This window comes from Polypterus senegalus, chromosome 10, assembly GCF_016835505.1.
Source record: "Polypterus senegalus isolate Bchr_013 chromosome 10, ASM1683550v1, whole genome shotgun sequence".
In the NCBI taxonomy this organism is placed as follows: domain Eukaryota; kingdom Metazoa; phylum Chordata; class Cladistia; order Polypteriformes; family Polypteridae; genus Polypterus; species Polypterus senegalus.
Genome location: NC_053163.1, coordinates 171,476,147 through 171,503,229, shown reverse-complemented (window position 1 = coordinate 171,503,229; position 27,083 = coordinate 171,476,147). Strand labels below are relative to the sequence as shown.

General features: G+C 39.2%; 1 protein-coding gene across 5 annotated transcripts in view; it reads left to right on the top strand.

Moving 5' to 3' along the window:
* Window positions 1-25,576, top strand: part of LOC120538078 (coronin-1B-like) — a 39,310-nt gene extending 13,734 nt beyond the window's left edge. For 4 of the 5 annotated variants that reach the window (XM_039767497.1, XM_039767494.1, XM_039767496.1 and 1 more), the window contains 10 exons: window positions 4,207-4,410; window positions 4,534-4,656; window positions 4,929-5,058; window positions 11,816-11,997; window positions 12,126-12,245; window positions 12,374-12,478; window positions 12,558-12,703; window positions 15,948-16,005; window positions 19,395-19,685; window positions 23,197-25,576. In XM_039767497.1, coding sequence (XP_039623431.1) covers window positions 4,210-4,410; window positions 4,534-4,656; window positions 4,929-5,058; window positions 11,816-11,997; window positions 12,126-12,245; window positions 12,374-12,478; window positions 12,558-12,703; window positions 15,948-16,005; window positions 19,395-19,685; window positions 23,197-23,322 — 1,482 coding nt within the window. In that variant the 5' untranslated portion in view covers window positions 4,207-4,209 and the 3' untranslated portion in view covers window positions 23,323-25,576. Of the gene's footprint in view, window positions 1-4,194; window positions 4,411-4,533; window positions 4,657-4,928; window positions 5,059-11,815; window positions 11,998-12,125; window positions 12,246-12,373; window positions 12,479-12,557; window positions 12,704-15,947; window positions 16,006-19,394; window positions 19,686-23,196 lie in introns of those variants that run through there. The other variant, XM_039767492.1, reaches the window with a different exon arrangement.
* The last annotated feature ends 1,507 nt before the right edge of the window (window positions 25,577-27,083 follow it).

Sequence of the window (27,083 nt, the reverse complement as noted above, 5' to 3'; positions counted from 1 at the left end):
TTACTACTGAAGCAGCCTACAGCTGCACTTGTGAAGCTATTATTCCTACCCATGGAAATCATTGCCAGGGTATTGAGAGCCTTGAGATGCAACAACAAAAGAATTTAATCTCCTTTTTGTACTGTTCAGCCTGTGCTTATTATATTGCAAAATTCACAGGTGTAGGAAGGAGACCAGTTGGCCAAGGTCGAAAGAATTGTCAGTTATAATTAGCTGTGAATTTCAAATAGGGGTTTCTTTTCCCTAATTATGGTGTTGCTTGGAGTTTGTTTTCTCCTCTTCTATGTTGTCAGCTAGATATCTCATTTATAATGTTAGCAGACTTTACCTTGCCATAATTTTTTTTTTTTATATGTCAACACTGCTTTTTGTTTAAAGGAGTAGTCCTCTCGGAAAGTTATATTTTGTTTAAATGTTTCGTATCCCATGTAGTTTGTATCGATGGCCGACAAAACAATTTAATGTCGTGTTTTTGTGCATGAGCTAGAGAAAAATGTTTTTTTTTTTTGCTAAAATATTAACAGTTAAATTCAAGAAGAATCACGTACGTGGTAAACAAGAAAATGTGTTCTATAATTCTGTGCTTTCAAACTAAAGATTTGCCCCTTCCCGCTCGTCTGTAGGTCTGTCAAGAGCCCATCTCTTGTCCTGCTCGCTTGTCTGGCGGTCAAGAGTCTGTCTCTGGTCCCGCTTGCTAGTTCATTCGTTAAGAGTCCTGTGTTCAATTCAAAAGCACAGATTGATAGAAACGTGATTTTGCTTTTTACGACGTAAAGTGGAACCTCTGGTCACGGCCGTAATTCGTTCTAAAACTCTGGTCGCAACCCGATTTGGTCGTGACCTGAAGTAATTTCCCATAAAGTTGTATGTAAATACAATTAATTCGTTCCGGAGCATACGAGTTGTATGTGAATATATTTTTTTTAAAGATTGTTAAGCACGAAAATAGTTAATTATACCATAGAATGCACAGTGTAATAGTAAACTAAATGTAAAAACATTGAATAACACTGAGAAAACCTCGAACAGCGAAAACTAACATTGCAGGAGTTCATGCTATAGCCTTAAAAACCGATCACTGTAAACACTTTTTTTTTTTTTTATGAGTTTTAAGCACAGGGAAAAAAATGAACATTTGAGAAATCCGTAATTTATACAAAAACTAACCATAAAAAACCAAGAAAACTAACTTTGCATGAGTCGAGTTCTGGCATGAAGGAAGTGTGGAGAAACTGGGTGGAGAGGAGATTACAGTTTTGAGGTAAGGTCCCTCTGTTCGATGCACGTCTGATCGAGATCAATGTACTGCACAGGGAGAGACTGAACACGTGCGGAAATCACAGGCGGTTACGAACCGGTAGGGAAACGAAATAGAGCACAAAGAGTTCACAGTGAATGCATAGGGAGAGACTGAACACGTGCAGAAATCTTCAGCGCGCATGGACGGGAAGGGTAACTGGCTTCTTCGTCACTGCAGTGTGTGGTCGTGAACAGATGCAAAAGTTTGGCAAACTTTTTGGTTGTAAACCAATTTGTACGTGTTCCGAGACGTTCATGACCCGAGGTTCGACTGTACACTGATATTTTTATTAATATTTTATCAAAAAATCCATGTGTTTTGCACGTTTGAAGCCTGAAACTGTATAATGGATATGTGGATTATGTGACACAACTAAAGCACTCATTTTTTCCCATGGACATTTTCATATTGTTTGTTGATGGACTGCACAAGTCCCTATTGTTTTCAGTAGATACAGGGCTGTGGAGTCGGTACTCGGAATGTTAGACTCCCAGCTCCTTGATTAATGGCTCTGACTCCTCTGTTTGTTATAAGACTCATATATTTACTGTGTTCACTGAAAGAACTTATCATATAAGATACAAGGCATTTGATCAATACCTACGTGAATTATCAACAAGTTAGGGTGGTAAAAATTAGCCTGAAGTTTGGGTTTAAAGGCTGTAGTGATGCAGTTGTGTCTTTTTTTTATATTATTTATTAAAGACGTTGCAAACGTTGAATAACAAAAATATAACAACTCCCGGTGGAATAAAAGTTTGGATTTGTGCGTCAGTAGGCATTGCACCCTAGGAACCAAATTACCCGAACTATTCTATAACGTTGCAGTAATTATTATGATTTTTCTGATCATACAAAGGTAATTACAATAGCAATTGATGAGAAGAATTCAAAATTGATTGCGAGATTACAGTATTTGAGGGTTCCTCTAGAGTGCCTTTTTCTCTTGCACGATTTGGCTCAAACACTAATCAGCACATCAATCATAACAGGCTTAAGTTGATTATTTCGATATAGTTAGCTATTTTTCCATCCATACGTTTTAGCTCTAGACCGTCCTCATGAAACTGTGACACACACAGACAGACACACACTCATCATCACGATATCAATGTTTTCGGTATCGGGAGACCCTAAAACGTCGAGATCCATCGAAAACCTGAGATCTAAATTTTTCCCGAAACTAAAGCTTTCGCTCTTCCCTCATAAGATTAGTCAGGCTGGGGGAGTGCGCAAAGCAAAAAAGAGGTTTATATTTTTATCAGAAGGCTAGCAGAAAAAAATGGTATAATGAAATTAGTATACTGTAAGTGACAGTGGAAATTTTAACACATTGTTTTGCAATTTACATTGAGTCTGAGTTGGCGCATTTTAACTCAATAATTTTGACTCCAGCTTCACAGCCCTGATTGGATTCTACCATTTTTCTCTTGTTCTTTATAAAATACATTTGATCATTTTTTTTTTCTCGAGCCAGCACTAAAAACTACAGCGTAAATAACATATAACATAACAAATGTAATTTTTGGATGGAGTGTACCTATGTGTTCATTTATATAAAACTTGTCAGGTGTAGAAATTCATCATTTATATACAGGGTGGTCCAGATCAAATTATGCAGATCCAGATCGTCTGGATGACTTTGATTTATGCGGGGACAATTCCAGTTTGGTGCGAAGACGATTCTTCATGTCGTCAGTTCGTACACTTCTCAATGGTCCAGGAGTTTTCGGGTGATTTTCTATGTAATAAACTTAATAAGTTATAGCATAATGAAAATTGCATAATTAGAACTAATAAGTGTTCATCCGGGAGTACAATGCTTAGAATGTCGCGATGAGAAATAGGGGACATGTGTTTTGAACCTCCTTAATCATCCGTCTGATGTCTCATATTTACATACCGTAACAGAATGGCAAAAATAAATAAAGGGCAGAGATTGCTGCTGAACTTGGTGCAGCTGTTAACCCTTCGTACATTGCCATTTCTGTCGGGCAGCACGCTATTGGCTATCAGAAAAATCAGCGAGCGCGACTGAGCTGGAAGATTGGCGCTCGGTGGGTAAATGTGTCTTGGGCATCAATTTTTCCGTCATGTAAATTGACATGGTCCTGCCAACGAGATTGGCTACTGCAACCAGCTAATCTGACATACCCCACATCAAAAAGTCGCATCACATGACCTCAACTTTAGATGAAACGAGGTGCAGTTTGTTAAAACAGTGGATGTTTTCACATGCTGTATCTCCTCATTGAAAATCTCAGATTCCCTTACATAATGTGTGCTATGCTATTTTTGATTTGTTGAACTAATCTTTTCACATTTCTTTATAAAACTTAGACCAAAATGGACTAGCTTCCAGTTTTTCTTTATTTATATATATATATATATATATATATATATATATATATATATATATATATATATATATATATATATATATATATATATATATATATATATATATATATATATATATATATATATATATATATATATATATATATATATATATATATATATATATATATATATATATATATATATATATATATATATATATATATATATATATATATTATATATATAAGAGGCAGTGGATTGCTTGTGAAGTCTATTTAGAGAACAACTCACTTGAAATCTGCACAATACTTACACGAAAAGTGCAAATTGAGCCACAGTTGTCAAAAATTCATTCTCTCCTCGTGTAGAACGTTCCATGAATGGAGAGCTTTTGACTTTTGCTTCAGTCCGTGAAACTTGCTGGGTTGACTTTTTGTTTGGCCACTCAATATAGCATCAAAGAAGAAAGTCCTTCCTTGTGCGATTTCTCGCTGAGCATCATATAAATGTGCTAATGCTACCCCTCCCTTTCCTTCCCTTCCCATCCTTTTATGTGTTTGCAGGACATGTCTTTCCGTCGTGTGGTGAGGCAGAGCAAGTTCCGCCATGTGTTTGGACAAGCTGTGAAGGCAGACCAGTGTTACGATGACATCCGAGTATCCCGGGTCACATGGGATAGCTCCTTCTGTGCCGTCAATCCCAAGTTTGTAGCTGTGATTGTTGAGGCCAGTGGAGGAGGTGCTTTCATGGTGTTGCCCCTCAGCAAGGTAAGAATAAAACTCCCATGTTTGCTTATTTTTGCACTGTACTTTTTTTATCAAGAGCTTCAAGAATTGGCACATGACAAAGTCAAAAGTTTAATTTATTTTTTTTTTTTCCTCCCTGCCCAGACTGGCCGCATTGATAAATCCTACCCAACCGTGTGTGGTCACACAGGTCCTGTGCTGGATATTGACTGGTGCCCCCATAATGATGAAGTCATTGCTAGTGGATCTGAAGACTGCACTGTGAAGGTTTGCTTGCCAATGACCACTACTGCTTTGTGAGTCCCTGATGCTTGCCCAGAATTCCCTCAGTCATGCTAGATTCCACACGCCCTTATCCCTTATCCATTGCCTGTCTGCCATTAATCTCTGCCCATTTAGCGATCCTTGTTCACCTACTTTTGTATTTTTAACCAATTACTTTTGTCCACAATTCCTTCATTGTTGTGATCAATTTTCTTTGCTCATTTAGAATTCCTTTAAAGTCCTTTTTTTTTTTTTTTTTAAATTGTGTTTTCCAGGTGTGGCAAATCCCAGAGAATGGCCTTGTTGCCCCTCTGGTAGAACCTGTGGTATCCCTAGAGGGCCACTCCAAGCGTGTTGGCATAGTCACATGGCATCCAACTGCCCGCAATGTCCTACTAAGTGCAGGTAATGTTATTCTACTTGTTAATAGGATTTTGCAGCCGTTCTTCATTTTGTATTGTGCTTTTCAAAGTGATGGTGCAGCAGAGTGAGACCCAAAATTTAATTTGAACAAAAAAGAAACTTAACAATCAATGCATCACCTCTTTTTGCCCTCTAGTGGCTTGCCTAGGAAGTTGTCCCTGATAGTCAGTCAGGCACTTCAGTCCAAATGAGACACCCCTTTATATTGCTGCACGGGGTGGAGATTATCCGACTCTGTTTTCCACAATAGGCGTTTTTTTGGCACTGTGAGGGAAGCGGGAGACAAGACTGTTTGCGACTGCACCCTCTTTCATCCTGATATTGTGCTACATGCCTTAGGTGAGCCTGGAAGGTGACCCTCTGGCGTTCATGTGTGACGACAGTTATCACAAAGCAGTAACAATAGAGGATACTGTCATGCGATACATATCAGGATATTAAATGAGTATCCATCTGTCTATGACTTTACATGCTTGATCTAATCCATATTTGCATGATGCCGTACAGTAGTGTACCTGAAAAAAATAAAAATCATTTGGTGTTTTCATTTATGCAGTGCTGTGATTGACAGTAAGAGATGGTAAATGTTGGAGCAGATGGCCTGCTAGTAGTTCAGGACAGAGGGTGTTATAAGAGAGGCACAAGAGAGTCAGCTGTAGAAAGAAGAAGGTCGAGTTTTATTCCATAATAACTTATTTTAAAAAGAAATCCCAGTCCTCGATGTAAATATCTGCAGTGAAAGGTGTATGGTATATATAAAAGAAAAAAGAAAAAAAAAGCATTCTGGAGTCGGAACAGAAAATGTCAAGTCAAGTTGGGGAGTATGCACTGGTACAGAGTGTTGCCGCACCCACCACATGATGAAACAGCTCAGGATCCTGGTTGGCAATGCCCCAGGCAGACATGCGGTGCAGTCCCACCCCCTGGAAATGACCTTCTATCTGCTGCAGCCAGGTGTTATGTGGGCGACCCCTCGGCCTGGTCCAGCCACTCGGATCCCCAACAATGAGGATCCTCAGTGGAATCACGCCACATGGCTGTAAGTGCCGTAACTGGCGCTCCCTCATAATGCAGGTAATGTGCATCATTTGGGACTCTGTGAGCAACACAAAGTCAAACCAACAGTACCAAGGATTCTCCTGGGAGACACAGTAATGAAGGAGTCCAGTCTTCATCTCAGGTCATTGGATAGCAGCATCCATGTCTCACAACCATATAGCAAGACAGGAAGCACCAGGACTCTAAAGACTTGGACCTTCGTCCTTTTGCAGATATTGGGAGTGCTACACACCCCTACCCAGTGACCTCATGACCCCCCCATGCTCTCCCAGTCAGTCTACTGACTTCATGGGAAGAGTCACCAGAGACGTGAATGTCACTGCCAAGGTAAGTAAACCTCTCAACGAGGTCGACACTCTCTCCGCAGACAGACACACTGCTGATGGCCGTGGCTAGAGAACAGAGAATGGCAAAACAAAAAATAAAGACAGGAAAAAAAGACTAAAGGCTCTTCCCCGATGTTCTGTATATTCATTCCATAATGGATTATTAGCAGCCTTAAAAACAAAAAAGCAACAAAACCTGGACTCTGTTTCAGCCCATGCCATATATACAACTCTTTAAGAGAAAGAAAAAAAAAAAATCTTGGCAGCCTTTTTTTTTTTGCTTAACCGAAGCCTCAAGCTGCTCCTTTTCAGCAACCATGTGCACAGAGTACAGTGAAATTCTTATTTGCCACTCTCTGGCACCACCTCAAAACCTTTTTTTTTTCCCCTCACCTCAAAACATCTGTGTTTCTTATATCTAAAATAACTTGCCTGGAAAATGTAATGTTAGATAAACATAACACTACTGTTTGCCTTTCTAAGATAAACTGTTAGGGCTGAGTTGATATTCAACATGATTTTTTGATTTGATACTTTATTTTCATGTTGATTAGTTTTGTTCTATATGAAGATAGTTGTACTTTAGGCTTTATATTTTTTTCGACAACAGAAAGGTGACCATCAAAATGATGAGGATTAGGGACACAAAATGCAATTCTGATTTTAGGGCATTGTTGAAAGACAACCTTATGCATGCACACAAAAAAAGTTTCTGTGATTATGCCAGAGGAGCATGAAATACCACACTATATTTTACAATAACAAAATGAAATGTACTAGCTGTGTAAGCCTGGGGTCCTAGAAACTAGTGAAATCGTCAGAAAAAAAATGTAAATGTAGAGACGTCGGGTAATTGAAAGGAACGACTCTCGTCGTCTCTCTCCTAGGAGGTTTCGTTTTGCTGACGTGCTCGCCTCGTTTGTGTATTAGCGGCGAGAGGAAAAGTAAAAGGGATACCATTTTGTATATAAATATATATACTGTGTATAGTAATCCCATAAGCTTGTGTGTGACTATATACTTTTTTCTTTTTGTTATACCAATGCCCTTGTGATTCTTTATTATATATACTTTATCCAACAATTATGGGCATTTAAAAATTACTAGCCAACCCGCGCATAATCAGGCCGTTTTTTTTAATGATTTTTAACCACAGGGATAAAATTAACATTTGTAAAATCGGTAATGTAATAAATCAGCAAGAAAAGCAACATTGTAACAATGCACGGAACGAACCAACACACAATCGTCCGTGACTGAAAACTGGCAGACCGGCATCGCTCTTGTGCCCACCTACAACTCGTCACTTGAGTTGTTGTCGTCTTTGCACAGTCCAGATGCACCTGCGACTCGCGTAGACTTTCCGTGTTCCTGCAGGAGCATCTAAGAAGACGCATGTTTGTCACGGATGCGAATTGCTGTATGTAGCGTGTAAAACAGTTTGCTATGGTGCATGCGGTCGTAACCGAAAACTCGGTTTGTAAAGACTGCTTACTTCATTGTGTTTTAACCTCAGTTGTAAAGGGTTGTTTTAAGGATCCCATAGGATACCCCTTGCAAACCGTTTTACACGCTGCATATGGCGATTCACCTCCGGCGTGGCTCCTTCCTGCGTGGTGTCTTATTTGTCGGTGGCTTAGTGAATCCACGCCCTTTCCGGCGTGCTTTCCATGGGTGTCTTGCCTTAGTGAATTATTTATATAGATATTTAAATTCCATTTAAAAATTTCGGTCCCACCCTAATGTGTGTCGTATACATACTGAACAGAATGTAGCAGTGTGCCAGTAATATTTTTTGCCTGTTATTTTTTTTGCTACCCTGAGATAATTAGCAGCCATATTTGGATGTAACGCAGCCAGCAAGGGCAGGCTCCATTGTGCACCTGTAGAAATCATTGAGCAGAACAGAGCTGGGCTTTACTCCGATGTCTGAGGAAGTAAAGGTGTTAATGTGAGCCCTCCTGGCATTAACTGAAATGTATTTGTACCCATTTTAGGTTATCAGAGATATCAAATGAAATATTATCACCTTTGGCAGATCTGAAAAATTCATTAGTCTATTGTGTTAGTAATTTTTTCCTATCTCACACTATTCAATTTTTTTTCCCTTTCCATATTCCTCATGACTCGGTTTCCATTTTCCATATTTGGCAGCCCATGTAGCCGTATTTATTTCACTCTTTTGCTAATAAGTCATTTGAGTCTTTGTTGTTTTGCTAACACCTGGGCTACTCAAGGAGATGCTGGGCAGTTTTTTTGCAAAGATATTTTGGAGACTTTTCAGTTGTGCATCCACTTGTTGAAACATATTTATTGTAAGTTATACTACATTTAAATGTATCTATCCCACTTTGCTCTTTTTGTATTTGCACATTTTAAGCTTATTAATCACAATTTCCTTTTTCGGTCAGTCATATTCAAGTTGTTTAGTGGAGAATACATTGGTTTAGGCAAGATGTTATTTTTTTTTTTATCATTAATTAAAGTCACACAACATCACTTACAAATTCCCAGGAGCATGAGGAATGTGGGTTAAAACTGGTTTCTTTCTTTTGTTGAAGGAGGGTATCTTACAGCAAGCTCGCTTGTTTGATGGACAATTTTAACTAGAAAAATATGCAGTGTAGTGTTTTAGGTAGAAATGTTTGTATCTGGCTTGCTTGCATTTTTATACATGTTTAGCGGTAAATCTTCTTCTGTATGATTATATTGTGGTGCCAGCCAACTGGAATGTTTGACATTTTACCTTTATGGAGGGTTGACCGAATAACAATTTGTATTGGAGCATTATAGATCCAAAAATGTGGTGACCAATGGGGTGTGTTGCAGCACACCGAATCCCAAACACAACCACACTACACAAGGCCCAGGTTCAAATAAAAAATGTTCATTAACCAAGGCACCTTACAGCAAAGTTCTTAGACTTTGGGTCTTCTCCTCTCACTTTCTCCGTCCCTCTCTTATTCTACTACTCCTCCCAGGCGAGTGTTGTCCAGCTCCTCTCCCGAATAGGATTCAGCTGGATGAGGTTGAGCAGCTTCCTTTATCTTAGACCCGGGAGTACTTCCAGTGCTAGGGCAAAGCCTGATGGAAGCATTCCAGGTCGAGTGGAAGTCCCAGAGAAAAGGGATCACAAACCCTCACAGCACTCTTTGGCAACACACCTGGAACCCAACAAGGCTGACCCATGGGACTACAGTTCCCTGCATTCCTTGTGGATGTCCATACAGGTTGCGCCGAGCAGGGATGCTGCCGTGTAATATATCGGGAGCATGTAACCCTGACCAGTTGTCTGCCTGGGTCCTTGTATCACACTGGCCTCCCGACCAAGTATTATTCCTTGATCTAACTCTACTGTGATGCCAGCGTACCCAGTTCTAAACTGGCTTCTTCTGCCATCTTCCTGGCGAAGAATTCCAATTATGTTTTATTTTTGTTTTAAGAAATGTCAACTTTCCTCATGTAAATTGCAAACATATGAATACAAAGTTTAACTTGTTTTCACATAACTAATTTTTATGTTTTATTTTTAACAGCCCACAGTATACAGGTTGAGTATCCTTAATGCAAAATTCTAAAATGTTAATCTTTTTGATAATAAAACTTTTTTAGTAAAAAGTTATTTGGATTCGAGTGAGAAAACATGCTTATGCCTCAAACTGGATATGAATATCATGTGCAGATTCAAAACAGATTAATTATTTCAGAGCAGGATGCGGTTTTTTAGTCCCCTGTGAAGCTTAGGGTGTCACAAAGCAATGACACACTATTGATGATCCGGGGTGGGTAGCACCCAAGACTCATTGAGGTCCAGTAAGAACAGTGCATGATCGATGATGTGGTCCCCATGAAGCATCGTGTGGCGATAAGTAAGGAAACACAGTCGAAAAGCTTTGTCATCAGTGAAGCAACACAAAAACGCCTGCGTGCAAAAGGGCTGTGGAGCACAGTTGCGACTGAAGACGGCTTACGCATTAATGGAATATCACACTGCCTACGATTAACAAAAGCAGCTTCGTTCTCCCTAGGTACCCTAATTTCAACAAGAGTAAATTGTTCCAATTACGTTAGGAAAACTGGACACTGCTGTGAATTACCTTTTAACAATGGCAATAAACATGTTATGTTTTATGCATGAACACACACACAAACCATCCAAAACTGGATGTAGAGATTCATTAATTGGTTAATGGTTTCCAGTATTGTGGGCACGATGGAGTGAAGGTTGATGGAGATATTCCTGACGTCTCAGCCAGTTCTGAGTAGCCTTTCTAAGAGAAAACGAAAATGTTATTTTGTGTAAAAATTCACCATTGCCAGTCTTAAAAGGCAGCTGAAATACAGTCTATACATCATATTAATCGCTTTTAGGGTTTGATATGTTTGCCATTTCAACACGCATTATAATAGTAGCTTGGTGAATTGATTTCATTATACATGTGAGTCGTCATTTAGCTTGTTTGGCCTCATTTCCCTACTTAAATGAGATGAATCCAGCTGCAGACCTCACCGATTCAGTAGTTCTGCTGGACAGCCAATTGGATTTCAAGTTTTAGTTTCTTGGTTTAGTCGATTTGAGTCCGATAACCCTAAACTGAACCATAGTGTGAATTTCCCCTTGGGATTAATAAATTATCCATCTCTCGATCGATCAATCGATCGTAACCAACTGGTATCTCTGACAACCTCCTCTATGGAGTGGAGTTCTGGAGGTCTGCAGCTAAGAGTGTATTGACTTGAATAAGGGTGTCCCCAAGATACTTTATCTCATTATGAATATGCACATTTTCAAAAATCCAAAAATATCTGAAATACTTCTGGGCCCAGGCATTTTGGATTAGGGATATTCCACCTGTGTTAGTGTTTCATATCATCATACACAGTATAGACCCCTGCATGTAAGTTTCTAGTCCTGTTTGTTTTAGCTTCTCTGAAATAAATGTGACCATGCAGCATCACTATTGACATACTTCCCAAGCTAAAAAAAAATAAAATTGGATTAAATAAATCTCAAATTTGAAACCGACCAGTACAAATTGAATATGATCAGCTAATAAATAAAATTGAAGACCACTTTTGTTTAGCCATAAGGTAAACCTCTCCTAATGAAATAACAAGTTATCATTGTACAGCTCAAAATCAAATAAGGAACGCCTCAATGAGCTTTCACAGGCCCTGTTTTTTGACAGTAGCCTTGACTCCCTCAATAAAAAATATATACACAATGGGTCAATGATTGAATAGTTTTAAGGGTGATCTTAGAGATCATCCACAGAAGAGGATAGTGGGAGATGGCCGGTTTGAAGATTATAGGAGATCTGATCACTGTTTGGCCATCGACTTTCTTTTCAAAGGCTGTGACAATGTCGTTGTGATATGGAATGTGGGAAGTGGAGAAGAACTGTTCCGCTTAGAGGATCAACACCCAGACATGATCTACAGTGCCAGCTGGAACCGCGATGGTAGTCTTTTCTGCACAGCCTGTAAAGATAAAAGTGTACGCATCCTGGATCCGCGTCGTGGCACAGTTATTAAGGTAAATTGGACTGGCTATTTGTGTTTGAAGGTTATGTAGAATCTTAGGTCTTTTTCATTGAACCCATTATATATTTTTACGGTAGCATTTTCATATTTTTGTTCTGGTTTGTTTTAACACGTTAACAGGAAAAAGAAAAAGCTCATGAGGGGGCAAGACCCATGAGAGCCATCTTCTTGTCAGATGGAAAGGTCTTTACTACCGGTTTCAGTCGCATGAGTGAACGCCAGCTTGCACTTTGGGATCCAGTAAGTTGACTGGTTTATGGTGGAATCTTTAGAACCTTGGGTGTAACTCTTAATTTGTCTTGAATGAAAATGCTCTTTGCTAATCTATATTATTAGTTTTTATTGTGAATATTTAATCCTCAACCTAGAATAACCTGGATGAGCCAATAGCTATTCAAGAAATGGACAGCAGTAATGGAGTCCTCCTTCCATTCTACGATCCTGACACCAATGTTGTTTATCTGTGCGGAAAGGTAAATATTTCATTTGATTGAAAATTTGTTTAAAAAGAGTTTTATTGGATGAAGGTTAACTGAAGTTTGTAATTTACAGGGAGATTCCAGTATTCGTTATTTTGAGATCACTGATGAAGCGCCCTATGTTCACTTCCTAAACACCTACATCAGTAAAGACCCTCAGCGGGGCATGGGATTCATGAGCAAAAGAGGGCTGGATGTGAACAAATGTGAAATAGCCAGGTACTGAGTGGAGTATAGATTGAAAGCAAAGCTGTGCATGACCGAACAGTTGAACGTGATTTCATTACACAGGAGAAATTCTAGTCCACGTCAAATGTGAATACAAATCTCACCTTGCCAAGGTGAAGAATGTAAAATCAACAAGGTTGCAACATGAAACAATATTTTATGGGTTTTTTTTTTTGTTTTTACCTGCCAAGAAAAATTTTCATTCTCCTGTTTTTATTGGGATAAAAAAACCCTGACTCGTTGAGCTTCAATGGAGACTAATGTTGAACAAACAGAAAGAAATATTAACACAACCATAAAAAAATCTCTGTTTACTTCTGTTGTACAATTCATATGCCGGATATCCAGTTGTGTGCTGCCAATCTCCCAAAGACATGTATTTTTGCTAAAATATTTTTAAACTAGCCGTCCCCCCAGCTCTGCCCGCGTAGTAGTGAAACAGGACAAACTTTAAAAATCAATTAACAACAAACTGGTGTCGCTAGCTATGTGGAGGCAGCATCCGCTCCAAGACGTGGCCAGAGGTAGACTGATTCAAATGCCGGCTGGCATCTACTCTTGACGTCGCGATTCCCCCACCCTTCAGCCCCCAGCCTCTCTCTCTCTCTCTCGGATTAGCGCGACTAAATTGTTCCTGCAAGCGAACTCTGATTCTTAACACAATGATTAGAAGTCGCAAAATGAACTGGAATGTTCAAGCAAATTATAGAAAAATAACCTGATCTAAATCCGTCAAGTAGTTCTCGCGTGAAAAGCAGACAGGCAGACGTTGGATTATACATATAGAGAGATTAGCTGGCACTTCTATGTTCTTTTGATGTGCTGGATCAGACTTCTACAAATTGCTGGGTCCTGCACCTCCTCACCAGTCAGGCGCTTTTCCTTCAGATCTTTTTTTACTTTATCTCCCCACCTACACTGTTGCCTAACCTCGCTTTCTTCTTCCCTGTACTTCATTCCTGTCACTCTTTTGCTCACATATTCATTGTCTCTCCTCAATATGTGTCCATAGTACTTCAAACTGCTTTCCTGTACTTTCTTACATACCTCTCCCACTTTTGTTGTACTTCTTATTTTCTCATTTATTATTTTGTCCTTTTTTTGTAACTCCACATATCTATCACGACATTCTCATTTCTGCTACATCTAACATCTTGTCTTGAGCTCCCTTTATTGCCTATGTCTCAGCTCAAGATAACAATGCTGGCCTTACTACTGTCTTAAAAACCTTCAACATTTGCCTTAATTCTTAATCACAGAATACTTTCTTCATCTAGTTTTCCATCTTGGCTACCACCAATTTAAGATATTTGAATTTATTCACTCTTTTGAATAGCTCTACCTGCAGGCTAACATCTGAATCCTGATCATCATTAATCCTCATATATTTCGTCTTCTGTCTATTTATCTTCAACCCTCTGTCTTCCAAAGCCCATCTCCATTCTTCCAATATTTTCCTTTATGCTGCTACAATGTCATCTCCACAAATCCTGCACAAGGGGGATTGGTCTTTTATCCCATGACTGAACATCTGCATAACCAGATCAAAGGGGTAAGGACTTCAGGAATATCTCTGGTGCAGACCCTCTCTTGTCCCAGCCCGAGTCCTCACTCCTTCATACATATCCTAGACAATTCTCATTCACTTTTCTGGTCCTTCTTTCTCTCTCATTCATAATCAGACCTGTTGATGTGGCCTTCTATCAAAAGCTGTCTCAAAACTGATAAACAACATAATTTATTTCTATAGCACAGTTTCATACAAATAATGTAGCTCAAAGTGCTTTACATGATGAAGAAAGAGAAAAGAGACAAAGTAAGAATTAAAATCAGAGAACACTAATTAACATAGAATAAAAGTAAGGTCCGATGGCCAGGGTGGACCAAATAATTCTGTTGAAACCACTGCGTTCCACTGTAGTTAGGTGGACCATACATATTGTTTTCTATTTAGTATGTAGTACCGTTCAGTATCTCATTCTGTTTGAAAATTTGCATATCAAACAGAAATAGTACAGTGCCCTCCATAATGTTTGGGAGGACAGAAAAAACAAAAATAACTCCAGACCGCTGGAGAAAAATTTAAAATCTGCAGGGGTTCCAGGTCATGAGATCACCCAGCCCCCTCTAGGCATTTTACCTAACAAAAGAACAGAAGAGAAAGTAGGAGTTAGCACAGATTTTGGAGCCACCATGAATAGTAATGATAATTAATTAAATATGCAGAGCATCAGGATTAAATTAAAATGAAGTTATGAGAAAGCCATGGCAAAGTAATGTGTTTTTAGCAGTTTTTTAAAGTGCTCCACTGTATTAGCCTGGCGAATTCCTATTGGCAGACTATTCCAGATTTTAGGTGCATAACAACAGAAGGCCGCTCGCCTCACCATTTCTTTTAAGTTTAGATCTTGGAATTCTAAGCAGACACTCATTTGAAGATCTAAGATTATGATTTGGAATATAAGATGTCAGACATTCCGATATATAAGATGGGGCGAGATTATTTAAGGCTTTATAAACCATAAGCAGTATTTTAAAGTCAATTCTGAATGACACAGGTAACCAGTTTAGTGACATCAAAACTGGAGAGATGTGCTCGGATTTTCTTTTCCTAGTTAGGATTAGCATCTGCATTCTGCTCTCGTTGCAGTCGATTTATGTCTTTTTTAGGTAGTCCTGAGAGGAGTGCGTTACAGTAATCTAGCCAACTGAAAACAAAAGCGTGAACTAATTTCGCAGCATCTTTCAATGCCACGTGCATATCCTTCTGTTTTTCTCAATGCTCCTCTATGAGCTGTCTCAATGCTAAGACTGCATCAGCTGATGTTCCTGTCCCTGGCATAAAAATATTTTATTTCTCTATAAGCTTTAATAATGGAAACAAATATTAGAAAACAGACAAATCGTTGTAGCCATTGTGTGCGCACAGGTCATTCTATTCATTTTAATGTTTTCTAGCTTTTCATAATAAATTGTATATTATGATATCTTGGAGTCCATATTCTTAAAGTAAACCAGAAACGATACACAGATGGCAAGTCACTTTACTGCAGACACCGCTTTGTGCTTTGAGTTGCATGTTTCCTGGCACTGACAGTTGCATTGCCCTGAGTATTTAAAATATGTCAGGGTTCATTTTATTTTATTATGTGAAGTGATTTGCAATACATCTGTATTTGGCAAAACTGAGAAGTCCAGATCCATTTGCTGAGTTTTGTCTTTTCTTGCTTTGTAGGTTTTACAAACTACATGAACGAAAATGTGAGCCAATCATAATGACGGTGCCAAGGAAGGTACGTATTTTTATCAGTTGGGTAAATTTTAAATATCTGGAATCCGTGGTAGTGCAAGATGGAAAACTAGATAAAGAGATAATCCCATAGTGCGGAATGAATAATTGGAAAAAGGTATCAGGAGTATTGAGGCAAATGTTAAAAGGTTTTTAAGACGGTAGTAAGGCTTAGCAAGAACTGCTACAGTAGATACTCCACAACCATCACCAGGGGTGGGCAATGGAAATAAAAAGAGCGTCTTGATATTGTGTAGCATTTTGACAATAATAGTTTTAAAAACTGTGTTATCTTTCACGATAGAAAGCGTTGTCAGCAAGTTTTTTTTTAATTATTTAAATTATATATTGTGGTTGTATGAAAATGAAAGCAGGAAGGAGACATCCAATGCCTAAAATTATCAAAAGTTTATCGTAAAGATAAAAACTAGAACAAAACATTTTGCCACAGTTTAAATATTGCAAGTATTATCCAATTCAAACTTTTATTAAAGACTAACCTGGTGTATCAGTCTTCTACACAATGTTACATACACAACAATAATGAAAACAATAACTTTTAATTAAGTTTGTGCAAATAGAAGAACATCTTTGATGTTAGCAAAATTAACAGGTTTGAAATATAAAAATTAGGAATTGTTCACAATGAATAATAACTACACTCGTGAGTTAATATTTTAGTCCTAATGGATAAATGTTCCAACTACACTCAATATTTGTGCTGTAGGTTAATATAGGTTTAATTTTAAAATGGATGTTTTACCTAAACACGCGTCCCTTGAAGTCTGTAGGTGAACTCTGGTTTTAGAGCAGCACAGATACTTGTAACACTAGTAGGTCTTTAACTCCAAGATCTTAGCAAGGGCATTTTTGGATAGGACCTGAGCCATGTAACATTACCACTTGAACTAAATTCCTGTTCTAAAATACTGGATTGATTTTTAGCCCAGCAGCTTTTTTTTTTTTTTTTTTTTTTTTTCCCCACAATGTGTTTTGAAAATGTCGGTCACCGTTTGTGAAGAATATCTCCCTAAGGGTTCAATGTGTTTTCAGTCACGGGTCTTTTAACAACAACAACATTTATTTATATAGCACATTTTCATACAAAAAGCAGCTCAAAGAGCTTTACATAATGAAGAATAGAAAAATAAAAGACACAGTAAGAAAATAAAATAAGTCAAAATTAATTAACATAGAATAAGAGTAAGGTCCAATGGCCAGGTTGGACAGAATAATTCCGTTGAAACCACTGCATTCCACTGTAGTTAGGTGGACCATATTGTTTTCTATTTAGTATGTAGTACCGTTCAGTATCTCATTCTGTTTGAAAATTTGGCATATCAAACAGAAATAGTACAGTGCCCTCCATAATGTTTGGGACAAAGACACATTTTTCCTTTATTTCTCCTTTTCTCTGCAGTTTAAAATTACAAATCAAACAATTCAGACATGATTAATCCCATGCTATGGGTTCTATTAAAGGAGGAGGAGGTTAGGAGCACACGCTGATACAGCACATTGCCGCACACGACAAACCAACTCAGGATCTAGATTAGGACCCAAGTGCAGCCATGCAATGGGTGATACCTCAGCACCACACTAGTTCAGATGGAGTGGGCAGCCATCAAATTACTGAGCATGAGGAAAGACAATATGCAGTTTTGAGGCACCCATGGGTAAAAACTCACAAAAATAAACAAAACTCAGTTTAAAGCTTCTTTTCAGACAGGGGTCCGAGAGTGAACTGACTCAAAGATGCAGAGCCTCAGGTTATGTTGACTTCTAGCTGATCCAGGTGGCCGGACTCCAAAAGTGTTATTGGGGCTGGAAAAGCCGTCAATCTTCCGATCTGCAGAGGGAGGAAAAGAAGAAGGGCGTTTTATCACACAGCACCAACTCGCGGAGGGGCAGAGAAACGCTATCACAGAGCCTTTAAACTGTCCCCATTGTGCCCATGCGAGTGACATAGCTCAACATTAATATTAAAATAAAATGGTCAATATCTGTCTTTTTAAAATTTTGTTTCTGAGTACACATTTTTACCTTTATTGCTAACAGGATATTCCTATTCAGGATAAGTCTAGAGTCCAATACTGCATGCCAGAAATAAAGTAAAATGTATAATTAGAATTCACATTTTAAAGATTTTTCATTTTTTAGGAGTATTCTTTTGGAAGATCAAGGTGCCGCGTTGACTTTTTTCTTGTAGGTGGAGTGCCAGTAAAATAAATCGGTTGAACTTCTACTTGAGACGCATACTGTTGTTGTTTAACTTAGTCTCCTTAGCGTTGCATTTTATTCCAAAAAAACATATTAAAGGCGTTGCATTTTTTGGGCATGAAAAATTCCATTTTTTATTATAATAATGATATAAATAATAATAGTAATGATGAATAAAAGTAATATGAAATCCATCCATCCATTATCCAACCCACTATATCCTAACTACAGGGTCATGGGAACCAATCCCAGCCAACACAGGGCGCAAGGCAGGAAACAAATCCCGGGCAGGGCGCCAGCCCACCGCAGGACGCACACACCCACACACTAGGGACAATTTAGAATCGCCAATGCACCTAACCTATATGTCTTTGGATTGTGGGAGGAAACAGGAGTACCCGGAAGAAACGCACGCAGACACTGGGAGAACATGCAAACTCCACGCAGAGAGGACCCAGGAAGTGAAGCCGGGTCAGCTACCATTGCGCCACCGTGCCGCCCAGTAATATGAAATAAACAATAATAATAATAATGCTAATTAATGCCAAAACAGCATATAATCTCAAAATGAGTCCTTTGTGTGGTAAATCTTTAAAATCATGAGAATTTCATCATTGCTGACACCACGGCGCGGAATTTAAACACTTTGAAATTTTGCCACAATGGCCTCCTAATTTTCTTCAGCTTTGGGTGCTGAGTGGGTATTCTCATCAAAGTCTTCATTGTTGGTAAAGTACAGATATTTTATAATTAGTCAAAACCTACACTCGGACATATAAAGAACGACAGCACTCTTACAGCCCGAGTGATTCTCGTTTCTAATGCTTACTCAAGACGCATCTGTACAGTTCCCCGAGTGGCACTCTCTGGACTAATGCTCTTCTCATGGTTTTCACAGCCCGAGTAACGCTCAGGTCCAACGCTATAGAGGTTACCATTAGTGCTATATACAGTCGTGTGATACCCAGCATTCTGATCGGCATAATACAAATAATCTTTAAAGCATATATTTGACATGGGCCAGCAAAGAATTTGTTTTAGACTGTGTGCTGTTTTATGTGTATTTGCCATTAAATCTGTCAATTACAAAAGAGAGAGCATTCATATACTGTTTTACGATTATTTTAATCTTTTCATTAATTTAAAGCTTTTTTTTTTTGTTTTTGTTTTTAGTCTGATCTTTTCCAAGATGATTTGTATCCAGATACCGCTGGCCCTGAACCTCCTATGGAGGCAGAAGACTGGGTAGCTGGCCGTGATGCAATGCCTCTGCTCATCTCCTTGAAAGATGGCTATGTTCCCAGCAAGCAGCGGGATTTGACAGTTACTCGCAAGAATGTCCTGAGCAAGGCAACAGCTTCATCGGCATCTGCAGCCAGCGGTGGTGCGGCAAAGAGCTCCGGTAGCACCCATCTATCTGCAGCAGCTTCTCACCCCGCAGGGGTACCTACAGTACACCATCCGGTGAGGGATTTAGGAATGTTTAAATACTTGTTGCAGTATAGTGTTTCCTGAGGGGACACTACATGACCTGGGTGGTGGGAAATGACAAACTTGACGACCACAGTTGCTTATCGTCAGTTTACGTGATTTGAAATTGCACAACTGTGTGATGACTTCCCAGCAGTTTTATAATTCCAGAGTTTTGCAAGCTCACCCCTTTTTCTGAAAGGCTATAAGGTGCTGCCTGACAGAGCTGGTGGTCTTGCAAAGGGTTTAAAGGTTCTGGAAATTCAGGTGTAATCTCAGACACCCCAAACCAAACATCCCACCCCTACACCTCCCCTTATCCATTTTATTGTGGTACACAAAAAACACACTTGACAGATGGGCTTCTGTCTTGTCACAGTATTTATATGCATTGTATTTCTTGGTGAGCTCTTCATGCACACAGAACCTGGCCATACGACTTAAGACAAACTCAGACCAGTTTGTTTTTTGTTGAGGCAAACTACAGGTAGTTGGCCTGAGTCACTGGGTAATTCTGACTACGCGAATGATGGTTATGGGATTATCCCACGGCTACCCCTAACTGGCCAAGATGTTGTAAAGGAAGTCCATAATTGAAAATTGCTTTAAAAGTCATGTAATATAACATGGCCTTTAAAAGGGAACAAATATATACGTAGTGCCCTCATGCCCTAATGTTTATGGGACAAAGACACATTTTTCCTTGATTTACCCCATCTGCTGCACAGTTTAAAATGACAAATCAGATAATTCAGACATTGTGATTGAAAGTGCACATTGTAGATTTTATTTCAGGGGATGTACAGAAATTTCAGTCACGCAACACTTTTTCTACATGATCCTCCAAGGTAGAAGAGGAATCTCATGTAGCGATGAAATGCACCTGAGGAATCACAAACACCCGTGACATCAATTGTCCCAAACATCATGATGCCTTGAAAAGGATGGACCATGCAGAAAAATTGTTGTGTGATTGAAACGTCTGCAAATCACCTTAAATGAAGTCGTCAATTTGCACTTTAATTACGATGTCTGAATTGTTTGAATTATCATTTTAAACTGGGGAGCAGAAGGGGAAACCAAGGAAAACTGTGTCTTTATTACAAACTTTATGGAGGGCACTGTATATGTATCACATCAGGATCTCACTGCTTCTTCCAGCATTGTGCCATCACCAACCATTGTACACATCTTCAGATTTAGGCAGTGTTGAACATTTATGTTATACACTCCTCAAACAGTCCAGTTGTGCTGGCTGGCAAGGTTGGGTCTTAGTTCTGCAAATTTAGAAATTTAGGTATGCATGTTATTGTGGACCCCTTTGAGTTTTGGTACCTTCAAGCATTTTCAGATGAGCTATTTATTGAACAGTTGAATGATTAGAATGAGACAGTTGGAACATAGTTGTTAGCACTGAGCAATGAAATTTGCCACTTCATGCAAACTGAGATTAAGGGGTGACATGAGTAGAATTTATAAAATTGCACAAGGAATTTGTGTGGTAGATCCTGGTTATCTCTCAATTATAAAAAATAAAATCTTGGAAGGAGACGAGACGTGATTTTCTTGGAGAGACACTTTTATGTTCCACGGGACGAGTCCACGCCCGGGGCCCAAAATAAAAGACAAAGAGCAGATGACAAAGTAGAAAGTCGTAAAGTATTCAGAAATGTTGGCGCGGTACACGTGCAGAGCAGGTTTAGAGATAAAGGAAGTACGAAAATTCGAAAGTCTCAAAAAAATGATAGGAAAGATCACATTAGCACAATCAAATGGAAATTATTACTCGGTGAAATAACAGAACAGCGAAAAGAGATGGAATATATTGTTCGGATTTAAACTTTACGTTAGAGACTTGTAGATCGTCTAATTTGTGTTGCCAGCGAGAATAAGATTCCAAAAATGTTGACGTGGAATGAAGTCCCGTGAGACGGAGACTTTTAACATGAGATCCTTTCAAGGCACGCCCTACTTACATCTATTTTCAAAAGACCAAGGTCATCTAACCTCAGTTGTGTGAATGCTTTTGGCAGACACACTTCCTGCACTCTCAGCTCTTAAATTTTCCGGACAATAATTTTATACGTTCTAGATGATACATCAACGACTAAGCGAAGAAGAAAGAGCATGGACAAACATTCGAAAAAATCGTTTTATTTATTAGAGAGAAACAAACGATATTCACTCACAAGCAGTTAGTTATACGTTGTGTTGTCACTATGTACAGTAAGTCCAAACACGGAATCAAAATTCAATGCGATCTTGAAGAAAAGTTAATTCCAAATATTGTTTTTAATAATGTGTTAAAATAAAAGTGAAAATAATGCATATGTAACAATTCCCATGAAAATAACAATCTCTTAAAATTGTATATCCGGTTAACCAAACCTGGGAGTAGGCAAGTGAAGCGAGCAGGGGGCAGGGCCCCCTAGTTTCTTTAAAAAATATATGCTCTTCAACTTGTAAAGGAAAGATTCTGCAAAAAATGTTAGAATGTTGAGTGTATTGTCTGCCTGCATCTCTGTCTGGTATGGCGACTGTAATGCTTCTGACCTGATTTCCCAGCAGAGAATGGTGAGTACGGCTGAGAAAATCATTGGGACATCTCTTTCCCCGTATCGGAACTTTATGTCAAACAGTGCCCCCCACTTTATCAGAGACCACCCTCGCAATGGACTGTTTTGCTCTTTCTCTATGAAGTGGTACCCAAGTCTACGGTAAAGAAATTGGCAGATTTCTTAAGTTCTGTCCCATAAGCCATCAGACTGTTAAACCTTTAGACCCTGCCCTACCAAGCATTTTGGCACTACAACCCAAGCTGCCTCAGAAATATTCAGCTATTTAGAAAACCAAATATTTTGACTTATAAAAGTAAAATCTATTATACTGTATAATGATAATATGATGTTACGCCACAATGTTATCACAACAGATTGATGCTATAGAACAAGCTGCATCAGTTACAGTCTCAACGTTTTCACTATTTTCTATCATCCACTGTACAGACAGCTCACGACCTTTTGGCGCGCATTTCAGTGATTTGTTGCCAAGTGTGAAGTGGTTGAAGTGAGGATAAGCATTTCTAAGTTTGAGGTTATGGTTCACTCTCTTGGGAAAAGAGTGGATTGCTCTCTTCAGGTGTGGGGGTGTGTGTGTGTGGGGGGTAACAGCATGTAGTGGAGGAGTTTTAAGTATTTAGAGATCTGGTTCTCAAGTGATGGAAAAAGGAAACATGAGATCAAGAACCAAATTAGAGCATTGGCAGCTGTTCTGCATGTGCTGTCCCGGTCCAGGATAGTGAAGCGGGAGCCGAGTCTAAAGACGAAACTCTTGGTTTACCAGTCAATCTACATCCCTGTCTTCACCTGTGGTCATGAGCTTCATATCCCTATTCATCATATGCTGTTCTTTTGTTTTTGAGCTTTCCATTACAAAACGAGAGGAGATTTGTCAGCTGGCCTAACTCCATTGTTTTGTTTGTTTTTTTTTTCTCTTGTCCTTATAGGATGACAAAAAGGTGGAGGAGCTGATTGAAGAAGTTCGTGCTCTGAAGCTTGTCGTGCAGGCTCAGGGAAAGAGAATTGCCAAACTGGAGGAGCAGCTGGCACGCATTGAAGATGGCGATGTCTAGAGTGGGCGGGGAAGGGGGAGGGGAAATGAGCAAAAGAGGGAGTGGCCCTAGAGTCGGGGCTGTTTTTGAGAAGTCCAACCCATTTTTTTGCGCCTCTTGTCATCTCTTGACAACTGCCTTGTGGTGAACTTTGAGTCCCTTTAAGCATTTCCTTTCCGAGGGCTAACCCTTGTAAATCAGAGAATCGTAAATCCCAACTTGATTCAACTTTGTTGCCTTTTTTCTCTCTCTCTTTCTTTCTCTCTCTCTCTCTCTCTCTTTCATTTCTCTCAATGACATAACCTTTAGCGTTTTGCCAGTCAGTCAGTCAATTCAGTTAACGGTACAATGGTGTGCAAGCGAAAACCTCCTTTTCAGTGTAAAAAAAAAGTGAATGCCACACTTATGGTGGATTTTTGATGACCAAAAGGACAGACCCATCCTAGCAGCGGCTGTGCAGAAACAAAATTCCAGTACTAACAAAAACTGCAGTTGTCGGCTAGAAAAGTGAGAGATGTTTTGTTGTCTTAACCGATTACTAAGCTTGTGGTCGATATTCCTTATATTTCTCAGTCTCTCCCTCACAGTTACACTTCATTTTTTTTTTTTTTTTTTTTGTATTCTATTTTCAGGGACATTTTTTGCACAGCTCTCCAGGTTAAGAAGGGTCAGCCATCTAATGAAAAGCCATGCTTAATTACAGATTTTGTGTTCTACAGCTTTCTCAATTATAAAATATATATAAATTCATATATATATATAAATATTATGATCATACTTGAGTGTATATGATATTGTATAATACACAGACCCATCCATCCTCACAGACATATATTAGTCTTTATAAATACACAACTACAGATATAAAGATATTTGTTTGTATTTAACATTTTTCATTATATATGCTTTAAACTCTGAAAAAAATGTTGAATTTATTTTATTAACATTCCTTGTAAAGTTTACTGTAGCTGAAAGCCTAATAAGCATATCCATTTTTTTTTTATTTCTTCATGTATTGTACTGGGCATTAGTACATTCTTAAATGGTTTTATTTCTGTAACCTCTTTCTCCAGCAGAACATCACATTTGTTTATTTGTGAGACATTTAGGTTTATTTAATGGTACCATTCTCTTTTTTTCTTTCTGCTCTTCACATACACTCTTAGTAGTCTGACATTTTTCTACAGCATCCTGTATTGTGAATTTCAGGTCTTTCTGTGTTGTTTGGTTTGTCCAAGTCCCTTCCTGTTTCATTATTCCACCACTCCCAACCCCAGCAACACCACCACCAATTGCTAGGGTTATTTATCCTTTAAGAAGATAAATTGACCTGTAGGTCTGTGAGCAGCAGGGGGCGCCAAACCATTGCACAGAAGGGAAATTGGCCAAATCAGAGACCAGTGCAGTGCTTTCATTCCTATAGGCTGACGAGCATTCCTGCATAATTAGTAGATATTATATAGTACATTGTTTTAAAGATATATATATATATATTTCTAGAGCTAACTTTTTTTGTATTCACCTTTTCACCACTTTTAACTTTTTGAGCACATTTTTTTTGGTAGTTTGCCCATGAGCGTAACACTAACAATCAAGCGTATTATGAAATTTTTTGGTAAAAGCTGTGATAATCAGACACTTTTTTTTTATTTTAAATTCTTGTTGTTCTTCTGCTACTATCATGTCTTTTTTATGTTGTTATCTGTTTCATTCCTAGAGCAGAGCGGGCAGCTAATGTCTTTTAACTGAGGCATAGAAGCTGCAGAGCTAAGCATTTAAAAAGAGGCTTGAGAAGCTACCGTCCTGATGGCTCCATCCCTGGCCTGCCATAAACCCTAATTCTTGGGGGGGGTTTCTGCACTCTCAAAGGTATTTCTCAGGATTTTTATTAGTCGAGAGTGAGATGCGGACGGGGGTGAATAGGCTTACACTTTAGTAATTCTGTATCTGCAAGCTCATGACTATTTTCTTTGCTAAAGTACACAAGGTTTGCCCACCCTCTTTGACCCACCATGATTCCTATAGATGATGAATTTGATAAGAAACGTAGCTTCTGTTCTCGCTTGTTAATCCAAAGTGGCTTGAATCAAATTGGTTGACGGGGAGTTCCATGTCAGAATCATTTCCATGCTGTTTTGTCAACAACTGTACTTAAAAACTTGGAAAGTGATATATGATATTGTTTGACTGTAGAGGACAAGTTTTTTTGCTAACAAAAAAAAAATGAATGAATGGAGCTGGGTTTTTATATATTAAATGAACATTGTTTTCCTAGGCAGGTGTTTGTCTCTTTTCCTGTTCCCTGTGCTCCATACAGTATGGCGGCTTCAGAAATCCACACACGGAGTGATATAAAGACAAGTATTACCCACCCATTCAACTTGACTGTGACTGTGCAGGACAGCTCCACCATCCCTGGTTGTCCTTAATCCTGTCACTACATTTGACCCCTGAGCAAGGACCTTAAACTGAAAATTGCTCCGGTGGCAATGTACAATGGCTGACCCCGTGCTCTGACCTCTAAATTTCCTCTCGGGTATTTAATAAAGGATATCAAATCAATATTCAACTGACCCTTTTGTTGTGTTAATGATTAGTGTTCGGCCAAATTCACCAAAACGTCGGTACCTACCAAGCATCACTAGAGCCCAGCTCTGTCCCTGCCGCCGCCATCATTCATTGCAATTTGTTCTCTAGAGCCCTCAGTCTCCCCCTGCTCCTTCCATTACTCAACAGACTCGAATCATCTTCCCGCACCGGCACCCTTAGCTCACTTCTTGGGGGGATTTTCGCTTGTCTGGTCCACTCAATCTCTTACTCTCAGGTTCTGTTTTACTCTGATGCTTTCATTTTCTCTTGTTTCTCTCGATCAATCTCTTTTCGTTCTCTCCCTGGACTCAGACATTTATGCTGCGCTAATCGACAAACAGAGCTGCTAATGAGGGATGGCTGCACTGAAATACAATTAATTTGCCAATTTGTCCATTATGCGCTCCTTGGCTCTATGTGTTTCCTTTACACTGTGACACGTGAGGAGCACTTGTCCATTTTTAAGAGTTCATCCCACGATTTTTCCATTGCGCACAGTGACCCAGCATGACATTGTGGATACAGGGAGTGAGAGGTCAGAAGCACACACTGATGACTCATTGCCACACCCACCAGATAGATAGATACTTTATTAATCCCAAGGGGAAATTCACATACTCCAGCATCAGCATACTGATAAAAAACAATATTATGTTATTATAATAGATAGATTTTAATAATATTATATTATTAAAATGCAGGTATAACAGACAATAACTTTGTATAATGTTAATGTTTACCCCTGAAGTGTCGCATAGTGTGGCGGAGGAACGATCTCCTCAGTCTATCAGTGGAGCAGGATGGTGACAGCAGTCTGTTGCTGAAGCTGCTCCTCTGTCTGAAGATGATCCTGTTCAGTGGATTCTCCATGATTGACAGGAACCTGCTCAGCGCCTGTCGCTCCGCCACAGATGTCAAACTGTCCAGCTCCGTGCCTACAGTAGAGCCTGCCTTCCTCACCAGTTTGTCCAGGCGTGAGGGCAGAAGAGGGCACTCGCCACAACCGTCTGATAGAACATCTGCAGCATCTTACGATGAACCACCTGGATTGGGACCCGAGTGCAGCGAATGACACCTCAGCACCACATTCGGTCAGCAGGTGGTGTTTATTTTTTACTTTAGCTGGAGTGCCACCCAAGTTTTCCCTGTAAGTTGCAGGACTGGAAGCGGATTAACATCATCCCCAGGACAAA